We start from the raw sequence: 12,678 nt of genomic DNA on the forward strand, positions 1-12,678 counted from the left end.
TAAAGATGTCACAAGTGCCTTTTTCCTAGGATGCGGATTTCAGCATGCGTGCGGATCTGGTCTCTCCAATCTGTGGCGTGCGAATATAATAGAAAAAACATATGAAATAATTAAATGCGCTTAGCCCGCATGTTTACCAAATCTGCATAAGAAAAAGGCACTAATACCAGAGTAAATACAAATGAGTAGGTCATCTTCATAGAAACGCACCGAGCGCGGTTTGTACGTGAGCGCGCGCCAATACGTATGCGGCGCGCACGCACACACTGTCAAAATTCGGGGCAACTCACCGCTAATCCACGCTAAATTTTGTCAGTGTGTGCGTGCGCGCCGCAAACGTATTGGCGCGCTCACATACAAACCGCGCTCGGGCGTTTCTATGAAGATGACCTACTCATTTGTATTTACTCTGCTAATATTTATTTAACGGCTCAGCGATAATAAAATTGTTATATCCAGGTCTATTCCCATCATTACCAAATAGACGACTAGTGATGACCAATATCATAGTTATAGGTCGCGCAACGTAAGTTGAGGTCATAAATAATAGCAAAGATTTGTTTTTGTATACGCTATCTGCGCTGATGTCTTGCATAGTCGGCCTGACAAGTACTTTTCTGTCGCCCTTACAGATAGGTAAGAGGGAGCTAGCTACTGTGTATTTAATATTTGAACTGTATTGAATATTACGAGTACATCCAGTGTAAGTACTTGTTTGCCTCAATTTTCGTTGCGCGACCTATAATGGACAAGAAGATATTATGGAATAATTTATAATAACGATAGTTAGGCATCGACACCATTTAGTAGCAAAGATATTATTTACAACACAACTATCCCTGGCAAGAATAACAAATATCTATTAGCGACATTGATAGTTCGACATCTCTATCTCTAAGTACCTACTCCAATAAATGCTGCTAAATAAACATTCAGTCTTTATAAATTAATTTTTAACTTTACAATTCTAAGTGCGAAGCGTCAGTTACGGATAGAGGTAATGAGTTTAAACGTTTAGCATTTTGAAGGAATAGCAGGATTCTGATTACCCATTCAGATTCACAAACGTCTTATTCTGTAAGTTTGGCTATCTTCGTCACTCTTTAGCGGTATGCAAGGAGTGTGAAAAAGACGGATAGACCCGCGTATTCCTATAAAATTTGAAAAACGATAGACGAGACAAACGATACAGATTAATACAGATAACTTTATTTATAAATACAGGTACAATGTTGAGGTCAGAAGGCATAATATCTATTTGTGCGCTGCTCGGTAACATGTGTTGTTGTAGCACGATATTAAAAAAATATACATCTTGTGAAGAAATACGAGTACCTACATAGTTTACGAGTACACAGCAAACACAGATAAAGGTTCCTTTATTTCTATGCGTATAAAAAGCGAAACGAAATCAAAAGTTATTTTCAAACATTTTCAATAGATCTGCCAGAATATTGCACTTACAAAAGGAGACGGAAAATTATAACACCTGTGGGTAATGAAATAGTAAGCTTTATCTCTGTTTGCTTGTGGTTAATATCTGCGAAATAGATAAGCATTCTTACTCTTAAAGCTCTGGTTCACACAAAATGAGATCTTACTTGACGATTGACTGAGAGCGCGCCCAACCCTGGATCCGAGGAGGGACGGACACGCTCCCAGGGTGCGGGCTATCTCCTAGACTTACAATATTGACACAACAACACCTTTTTAAAAGCTTGCCTAAACACCTTATTAAATATGGTGTAGAATATAGGATTCACCATCGAACTGGCGTAGCCCAACCAAAGCACGAAGTCGAAAACCCAAGGCGAAATCCGCCTCTCGCATTCGGGACAAACTGCCGGAACCATATTCAGGATGAAAAATGGCGCCCAGAGAACGACGAAAGTAAAAAACACAACTCCGAGAACTTTCGTGGCTTTTTGCTCCAGGCGTAGAATCCTGCCGTGGCGGGAAGAGTTTCTCGAAATGACACTTGAATTTCTGGAATGGTGTGCTCTAGGTGTTTGGCGTTGGGGACTCGAAGATATCTGCTGCTGTGGACGAGCATTTATCGACCTCTGAGCTCTGATGCTTCGCACTGGAGTCGACAATGTAGTTCGTGCTCCTCCAAAACTAGAACCTCTTCTGAACCTCCTCGCTTCATCCCATGTAACCATAGAAGCCGCTCCTCGGCTAGATCTCCTAAAGTACTGAGGCTCGTCTTTCAAATTACCATTCCGAGGGTAACCATTACAACCGTTGATGTCACCACCAGGAACTATAATAACTTCTGTCGTTCTTCTAGGAGGAGTAGACTCTGATCCAAAGTAAGGGCACGTACACGGAGGGGGAAGTAAAAGGCCATCTTCAGAACTTCTAGACTTAGCTGTTAAAGTTGCTGGAGCTAGCAAGCCGTCGTTGCTTTCGTCATCTGACGCACTCCTGGGCCTATGTAAGGGTGTGTTGGGATCACAAGTGGATGACGGGCGTCTTCTGTCTTGAAGCATAGAGGATGGTGAGCTAGACGACACGCTCAGTGACCCTGGAGTGAGCATGCCGCATCTTTCTGATATGTTTGTCCTGTCAACAATAGATCTTATTAAGCGTGGGTTTGACGTTAGTAATATAGGACCAAAAAAGGAGCAACAATCAATTTCGGGCCTAAAAATACGACGTCTTTTTAAAGTGAAACAATCGCGACGGATGGAATTTTGGGAACGCTGTAAAAGCAAACATGATTACAGAAACGCAAACAATACAAAGTAAACAGCCGTCCTTTTTCCAGAAACGATAAAATAAAATAGTAAGTGCGTATTGAACTCCCGAAGCGAAATATAAATAAATAAGTAAGTAGATACGTATTGGACTGCGGCGATTGTTGTGAAACCGAATAATTATTTGACAAAATTGTGTCGCAGCTTAATTATTTAACAAGTTTTCATTGCTTGCTACTGCGGCGCTATTTAATAAATTAATTGATTCAACAAGCATTTAGTATTCATGTAAAAAGACAGTTGAAAATAATTTTGATAATACTTAAATATGAACCTGGAGGCAATATACATACATTAACATACGGATAATAAGCTCGTAAGTAGATCCTCTTTAATGTATGCGTATGTACGCAAATACAGTCAATCAAAAATCAGAATAGAAATTGGAACGGTATGATCAGATAGTCGTTGTTATTTTGTTATCGCCAGAAAGCGACCACATCCAATCCATCGACCAAATCCATCAATCCTAGGCTTAGCTAGAAAATGCTCCGTGATAAGCTTTTATCTTGCCATTTTATCGACTTCACGTGATAAGCCCATCGTCGATAAGATTTTATCACGGTGCACATCTTATCCTGGCTGGAAAAGAACAGCTGTTTGAAACAAAAGAACAAGTAGACTCTCCCGATCGCGCGATTGCATCACCGCCCAAAGCAGCCGTATCTTGCGTTGAATTTTGAAGCATATGCCAATTGGAATACCCTTTAAACTGCGGTTTGGTGGCAGCAGAAGCCTCAAGGCCGCGGGATAGGCGCAACATCTCAGCCCCGAACTGGTGCAGTGCGGTCATTGCCGACGGGGCCGGCTCGCTGTGCAACACAACACGGTATGAGGCAGGCACACAGACAGCATACATTGATCATGACACAAAGGCTTTGGTTAAAGTCCGCGCTAGTAAAAACTGGCAATTTGTCAAGTAAATTATTCCCAATAATAGTGACCACACGCTGTCAAGTTTCTTCAGTTAGCTCGAGCGTCCTCATTTTCAATTTTTAGCTTGAGCACGATTATTTTCTACATAAGTATGTAATTCAACTTTTTTTCGTTTCTGAATTGTAGATTAGAAAATAAATCAATTTTGAGAAATCAGCTCGAATAATCTTAAATCAATTCAGGACAATAAAGAAACGAAAGAAGGCTTATGTTAAGCAGAAAATGAGCACGCGTAAGCTTATAATCTCTATTTAGCAACCGAAGTGAAATAATTGCGAGATACTGGGACAGTTTAATTTCTAACAAATAACTGTCTGATAATCCCAACATTTTTTTAACCCAGCATTTATAGATCGACACACAAACAATCTCAAGTTTGATGAAAAATAATTTACAAAATGTCTTTTGCCAGTGTCTATTGACGCGGACTATTAACAGCACATAGATCATAAAGGCACAGAAGGCTCTGTTCAATACAAATATAACTTAGTAAAGTACAGGAAACGGCACAAAACAGTATCTTAAGCAAATTTTAATAAAAGCTATTTTGAAACAAATACAGTTTGAGGTGCTATCGATGTTTTTTTTTAATTCAGAACAAGGCAGATATTTGCCCGCAATCGCACCTGATGTTAAGTGAGATGGTACATAATATCTGCCCTGTAAGTGCCTATTCACTCTCGCCTTAAAAAAGCCCGGACTTCAACGTTAACCCCAAAATTTTCTCCCACACTTGCATATTATCCAGAGCCTATTGTGTTTTTAACATTGTTACATACATCAGTATGAAGCTACGTTTAATAGCAACATTGAAATGTCCATTGGCAGTTAAATACACACGATGTAAAACGTCATCTGCATTTCAAATTATTTTAATAGTCGACTGCATCTGACATGAAAATATTATGTTATTTTAATGTAAATCAACATTTTGTTACCGATAATTTGAATATTCATTGTTATAAAATATCAAGTCATAATAATACAGGGTGGAAACGATAAGTAATTTTACTGGATTATTTCTAAAGATATCTAAAAACTGGTTAGGTACTGATCCTGAAAGCGCTTCATGAACTCTATCAAACGGTGTAAATAACAGGTTACAGAATAATCTAGATCTATCTGAAAATTCAATGTTCCCAGCTTCCATACATTTACTACAGCTAATTTAGTTATCCTTTCCACCCTCAAGGAAAATAATTCGAATTCCAATTCATAAACAAGTATGCTTTATTTAAAATGCTTCAAAAGCAAGTGATAACTAAAGTGATTGACTATTTACGTTTCACATTCGTCTAGAACGTTTCAGAAACACAGAAATTGTTCTCTCTCGTGCCAATGGACATTTGAAACAACACAGTTTGGCACATCGAAGTCTTATTACAAACAAACTCATTGTTTTAACATTTTAAAACAATGAGGGTGGGTTTTCGCGATTGAAAAATCCGCCAGATGGCAATACGTAGACGCGAGGTCCAAATGCTGCATGATTGGTTATTTTTGACATGACATTAACAGATATGTCAAAATCCCCTAATCATGCAGCATTTGGACCTCCCGTCTACGTATTGCCATCTGGCGGATTTTTCAATCGCAAAAACCCTCATTACAAGAACATTTACACATTTAGGTTACACAATTATTATTAAATACGTAAGCACAAACATGTATTAGATAATATGATGAAACAAATTAAAAATTAACGATTAATTTATAATTATTTACTAAACATTTACTTGTCATATCTAAAAAACAAAAATACGTATTACAGGCCACATCTCAACAGCTAAACGTTAACTTTACTATGCAACAAAAAGGATTATCTAAAGTAAAAAAACATACTATGACATTATACATGTATATAGTACCTATGTTTTTTTTTACTTTATACATGTATAGTACTATGTTTTTTTACTTTAGTTCGTGTACTACATGCTCTACATCTGATCCTGCTTCGAGAAATGTTTGTATGTACAGTCATGGAATGAAAAGGTTCGTCAGTTTTCAAATTGATTCTTTCAACGAATCGCGAGCACATATTACCTTTTGAAACTATGTTACAGAATAATCTCAAGTTAGAGAAAATAATCTTTAACTGTTCGTCAGTAAAGTTCAAAATTATTCAGATCAAAGTTGTTTGACGATTTATCTTGTCAAGAAGATTATTATGATTGATAAACTAAAACCTTCTTGTTGGTTCAAACTGCCATTATTATTTCTTTTAAATAAAAAAAAAACTATTGTCAATTAGTCAATGTCATCATTGCATTGCACTGATGGGATAGAAAAATAAACAAGCAAAACCTTATTCGTTAGCAAACGTCATATTTATTTAAATGTTAGCAGCACTGTTTCTTGCACTGTTATGTTGGCAGGTTTGACTCTCACAGTACCTAGTGCAAGCGAAAACCGACACTAAGGTGACGAACCTTTTCATTCCGCGACTGTACAAAGTAGCAGATAGTTAAGGTTCACAATAACATGGACTGTTAATCAGCATTCGAGGAGGCATGTAAATCGTCGGTAAATAAAATTTTCTTTCCACTTAAGTTAACGATCCAAAATTAAATCAAAACATTTATTTACTCCGAAACCTCGAAAACTCGTACACAAAACAATACTACAGCTTCTTCGAACTAACATTCTCAGATTAGACGTAGTGACGTTCTAATAATTTGTAACATAAACATGCATTGCTACATTTTCAGAAGATAAAGCCATGTATTCATTAGGCAACATTTGTTGATAAACACTGTTTATAAACTATTCATAAACAATGTTTCATCATCTCTGTAAACAGTTTATAAAAAGTCCATAAACATAGGTGATAAAGCATTGTTTATGATACATGTTTCCGTGCTCCCCGCTATGATTGGAGAGCAAGTGTGGACGGCCAAGTTTCAGAAACCTGTGTTTATGGTAAAATTGTTTCACACTAGTCATAAACAGTTTATCAACAAATGTTGCCTAATGAATACATGGCTTAAGAATCCTAGCCCAGCAGACTTTTTTTTATCGGCCGATAATTGGGTTGACCCGATACCCAAGCAGTGTGTGTACTTTCATACTTTATCAATAACCCAATTAAACTATCGGCCGACAAAAGAATATAATATAGAATAGAATATCTTTATTCAGCATTTAACATTTATGTGCATACATGTACAGAGGTTAACATTATTGAGCCATGCTGGAAAGGCGCCCGCTCAGCGAAAATCGTAAAGGTTCGGCCAAACCAACGCGATCACACGAGATCAGCCTGCGTGGAGCGATGGCGACCAGACTTAAATGCATTGATCGCCATCGCTGCACGCGCCGGCTGATCGCGTGTGATCGCGTTGGTTTGGCCAAACCTTAACATAATACAGGTCGTCAAGTCAAGAATCATCATCAAGAAGCTGTGATCATAAACGCCTGTAATCTGCGAGAACTCTACACAAATCACACTAAGTACAAGTAGAGTCGTGAATTAATAAACACTAACATTCACTATTCGCTGAATTCGTAATGCTCTAATGGCGTGACTGTTTGTGATTCTGTGTCAATTAAAAACTGTTCGCAAAAACTCCACTGACGGTACATTTGTAGTTTAATAAATTAGCTTGTGAGAATTCGTAGTTAGTTAATGTTAGAGAGCGCTGTCGCGCTCGCACACTCACTGCGGGCGCCCGTCGCACAGTCGCGACAGCAACATAATTAAGCGCGAGCGATAGGGATGGGTAGCTTGAGGTCATTGGACGGGATTCTACGTGCTCACGGACCAGGCTTTAGCCTGCCTAATAATGTCCCTTACATGACTAACTCTCTTATCTCAGTATTGCCACTTTCTCAAAACCACGGGTTTTCAGTTAGGTCATTTCAAATTTAGTTTCTGTTTATACTTTACGGACCTCGTGGGAGGGAAAATAGGTACATACAGATCCGTGAGTTAGAGAAAATCGTAGACAATGGAAGCAGGAAAAAAATTGTAGCCCTATCTCAATTCGCCAAAAGACTGAGATAGGATAGTCAGTCATGCGAGGGACGATAATGTCTTCTCTAGATGAAATACCTATAGATTTGTGACTACGAAAATGCTTTAGAACTTATTATTTGTCCCTCATTGTGTTTAATATTTAATGACTTTACACTAAAACACTGTAATATTTTTATTGCATAAAGTAAAAGAATTACTAATTTTACGCCCATATTCACAAATAATGCTTGCTTAAGTGAAGCAGCAAATCGAACACACAGCGTTGAACAGGGTTCACTGATTGGTTTGTGTGTCCACACGCACTGTGAGACCTCATAGTAATGTTTGTGAATACGGGCGTTAGTGACTCAAACTCAATTCATCAATTTTATTTCTCCACGTAATACCCATTTTGCTAGGTACCATTTGTGTGACCTTACATAATATCCCAATTAGTGATATTTATGGATAAAAAAACACTAATAATTCCTCTCAATGAACATATAATCGCCCTCTATTTTAAATAAGACATATTTTTAACGCTTAAAAACGCATTACAGCTAGTCTTCAAAGCTTTCACAAACTATTAAGCCTACATCACACTAACCGCATTTGCTCGTTCCTCGGATACGCGATACACGCTTTTACTGCGTCGGTGTTGACAAAACTGATTAGTGCTGGAATGAGCTGCATCGCTAATATCATGCGTTAGCTAAATTCCAAACCTCGTAACTCCCATAGATCAAATTTTGCAGGAGCACCAAAAAACTTCACTGCGAAAAAAATATTTTAACTCGAGAAACCCTAAATGGTTGGTAGCATTGATTTTTATTGTGTCTCGATTCGCTGGTAGTTTTTTTATGCAAGACAAGGCAGGTATTTGACCGCAATCGCACCTGGTGTTAAGTGAGATGCAGTCTAGGATGGTACATAATAATAATTATCTGCTCTGTAAGTGCCTATTCACTCTCGCCTTGAAAAGGCCCGGATTATAGTGTTCAGGAAATACAGCAGCAGGCAGCGCATTTTCAGGGTGAAAGAACTACAACTTAAAAATGCTTAAAATGATTTTTTTCTTTATTTTTTACGAAATATTGTGCCTAAATTACACTTAAGCGCATTTGCTACACAATATACGCTTTTACTGCGTTTGTGTTGACAAAACTGATTAGCGCTAGAATGAGCCTAGAATAGCTAATACCATGTGCGTCAACATGATAGTGCGTCGAAATGCAAATTCATTAAAATCGCTAGGATCGGTGATAAATCTAGATTTTGGGTGCAATATAAAATATGCAAAACTTTTGTCATAACAAGCTGGTTTGTTTAGCAGAATATTATTTAATGAACCAAAATGTTGCAATTCACGAAGGCAAGTGAGCTTTACATGTGTGGTGGACTGGTGGCTCGCTACTGTTCGTTTTGTGAACGTCAGAATGGCGGGTGTATGGTCACAGAATTGAATAATATAAATATAAATTTTTAATACCTGAGATGTACCTTGGTGTACCTTTAGTTATTAATTTTGTACCTCCCTAATTATTAATTTTGTACGGGAACAATTACAATTACAAAATGAGCCGCCAACCTGATATCAGGTTGGCGGGTGTATGCTGAAATTGGACGAAACAGGTAAGTTATGGTTTTCTTATTATTTATCATTATTTAGTACCTCAGATGTACCTCACAAATATATTATTATAAACCAAATGCGACGAATAATTACCGAGAAAATCGATACGAAAAATTTGATGTCCACCATTTTTTTGATGGCCACCATTTCTTATAACAAGTTAGAAAGTTGATACTGACACAGATAATACATACCGTAGTATTTTTTAAGTCTGTTTTTATGGCACGCACACTTTTGCATTTGCCAATGCCATTAATTTGCTAAATATAAAAAGTCGCTTAAAGCTATCAAAAATAAGATTGGCAATCTCATAGAACAGCTAAATAGAACAAAGCACGATCTAGATACTTTAGTAAAAGAGATCCAACAAAATGACAGTATTACAGAGTTTGATATGAATAACTCATTCGATCACTGCTTTCCATCTACCAATCAATATGAAAAAAATAAAATGTGTTTACTTAGCACGAATAAAAAACTGAACATATTGAATTTTACTGAAGAAGCTTTGAGCAATCATTATAATCTATGCCATTATCTCATACCAAACGTCGGAATACGTCATCTTTTAAAAGGAATCGAGTCAAAGCTCACAAACTACACGAGAAATGATTATTGTGTAATTCTATTAGGTCAAGAAGACTTTACTACTGCCAAAAATTACATGGATATTGTCTTGTTTCTGAGAGAAACACTTCAGAGATGCACGAATACAAACATAATTGTATGTCTGCCTACCTTTAAATGCAGAGATTATGCTACTTTATTCAACCAAAGGATAGAATATTTCAACCATTTGTTATATTTAGACAATTTGTCACACGAATACATGTATCTTTTGGACTCAAACCTAAACCTGAAATATGATAATACCATGTTTGATCGCCATTATGGCACTGTGAATAGTAATGGAATGAGAGTAATATTTCAAGATATCTATGATATGATAACCAACATTGCTGCCGAAACTAATTTCGTAGCATGCACCGAAACGAAAAACGCGCAAGACCACTCCATAATCCATGAAGATAATCCAAAAAGTTTTTTTCGAGTCTAATGAAAATAACTTTTTAAATATAATGCATCAAAATATACGCAGTTTACTTAATAAATCTGAAGAAATTACAGTTGCGCTGGAAGACTTATCAAAAAAGGGAGATACTATTGATGTTTTATGTCTAAGTGAACACTTTATACAGAACAACCATGAGAAAAATATCATATTGCAAAATTACAATTGTGCAACAGCTTTTACAAGACCAGAAAAAAGAGGTGGAACCTGCATCCTAATCCGAAAAGGACTCAATTACAAGGAATTAAATGAATACAAAAAGATGTCTGTGAAAAATACTTTTGAATGTTGTGCTATTGAAATTGTTCCTTACAATATTGTCGTAATATGTGTATACCGTCCACCGAATCCCAACAATGTTTCATGTTTTCTAGAAAGAATTGAGGAGCTTTTAGATAAAACCAGTAGTCTAAGAAGCAAAAAAACTGTTATATGTGGTGATTTTAACATAGATACATTGAAAAAACATACACTTTGCAATGTTTTCATTAACCTATTTTTAAGTTACAATTTTAAATTAGAAATAAACGAAATTACTAGATTAGAAAGTGGCACCTGTATTGATAATATAGCCCATAATAGCCGAAACTGCAGAAGCAAGGTATTACATTTAGGTCTTTCTGATCACTCTGCACAACTTCTGAAATATCCAATTAAAAAAATAATAAGATTTCCACACTGGTTCATAAAGAAACGTGATTTAAGTCTAGAAAACCTAGAAAAATTTAAATACTGCTTAAAACAAATGAGTTTTAGTGAAGTATATCTAAGTAATGACCCTAATCAATCTTACAATCTCTTCTTTGATACTTTCAAACTTTTTTATGATTTGTGTTTCCCATTTAATCTTTTTAAAATTTCTTCAAAAATTAGCCCTCCGTGGATTACGAAAGGAATAAAAAAATCGTGCCATACAAAGAGAAGGCTATACTTAAATAAAGTCACTGTAATTGATAAAAATAAATTTAAAATCTACACAAACTTACTTAAAAAAATTATAATTAAATCTCAACGCTTACAAAATTATAAATACATATATAACGCTGATAATAGTACAAAAGCTACATGGAATATAATTAACTCAAATAAGTTTAAGCAACCCAAAGAAAATATAACTCAATTAAAATATAATAACGAAATAATTAGTAAACCAAAAGAAATAGCGCAAATTTTTAACAGAAATTTTGTAAATATGGTAGACATTCATAAAAAGAAACAAAAAAATAACAGCTCTAAAACAAATATTTCATATGACTTTAAAATAACAACTAACAGGAATTCTATATATCTCAACCCAATAAATCCTGAGAATGTTATAAGAATTATCAAAAATCTAAAAAATAAAAATAGCGTGGGTTATGACGACTTTAATACTAAAGTTATTAAATTCTGTAAAGATGAAATCTCTGGTCCATTGTGTCACATAATCAACTTATCTATAAGCAAAGGAATATTTCCTAGTAAATTGAAAATATCAGTAGTTAAACCGTTATTTAAAAAAGGTAATAGAGATGAATACGAAAACTACCGTCCTATTGCATTAATATCAATATTTGCTAAAATTTTCGAAACAGTAATATATGAGAGCTTAATAAGTTTTTTCGAGAAATATAACATTCTCAGCGAAAAGCAATTTGGGTTTAGGAAAGACAAATCTACCAACTTAGCTATATATCATCTTATGCGCAACATTTCGGAATGCCTTAATGACAGTATTCCTGTGACAGCGCTATTTATGGACATGTCTAAAGCGTTCGATTTTGTATGCCATGAAAAACTGCTAAGCAAGTTGTATAGTTATGGAATCAGAGGACCCATATTGGAATTATTAACTTCATACTTAAATGAACGCTTACAATATACAGAAATAACTAAAATAGATTGTAGGAAAAATGTTGTAACTGTAAAATCCGATATAGAAGTAGTTAAATACGGAGTGCCACAAGGAAGTATACTTGGTCCTTTATTGTTCATAATTTATATAAATGATCTTCCACTAAATGTTCCGCACCCAATGTTTTTATTTGCCGATGATTCTACGATAATTATTAAAAGTAATGATAATGACTCATACGAGCAGTCCATAAACGATGCTCTTGCAAATGTAATTAACTGGATGAAAGCAAATAATTTAGTAGTTAACCTTGATAAAACACAATATATGCAATTCTATTTAAATAAAAGACGCAAAAAAAACATTACGGTGAGTTATGATAATCATTTAATTGAAGAAGCTAATGAAATACGTTTTCTGGGTGTAAAAATTGATAGTAGCGCGAGTTGGAAACCACATACTTTACAATTAACGAATAAAATTAGTAAA

At 35.6% G+C, this 12,678-nt stretch overlaps 1 protein-coding gene across 1 annotated transcript in view; it reads right to left on the reverse strand.

Annotated features, from left to right (window-relative positions):
* Positions 1-1,192: 1,192 nt before the first annotated feature.
* LOC135084983 (5-hydroxytryptamine receptor 2A) overlaps positions 1,193-12,678 on the reverse strand; it is a 135,049-nt gene continuing 123,563 nt past the window's right edge. The window contains exons 7-8 of the mRNA XM_063979747.1: positions 3,464-3,571; positions 1,193-2,565 (exon numbers count right to left, since the gene is read on the reverse strand). Of these exons, the coding sequence (XP_063835817.1) occupies positions 1,671-2,565; positions 3,464-3,571 (1,003 nt within the window). The 3' untranslated portion in view covers positions 1,193-1,670. The remainder of the gene's footprint in view (positions 2,566-3,463; positions 3,572-12,678) is intronic.

Source organism: Ostrinia nubilalis, chromosome 2 (genome assembly GCF_963855985.1).
Source record: "Ostrinia nubilalis chromosome 2, ilOstNubi1.1, whole genome shotgun sequence".
Taxonomy (NCBI): Eukaryota; Metazoa; Arthropoda; class Insecta; order Lepidoptera; family Crambidae; genus Ostrinia; species Ostrinia nubilalis.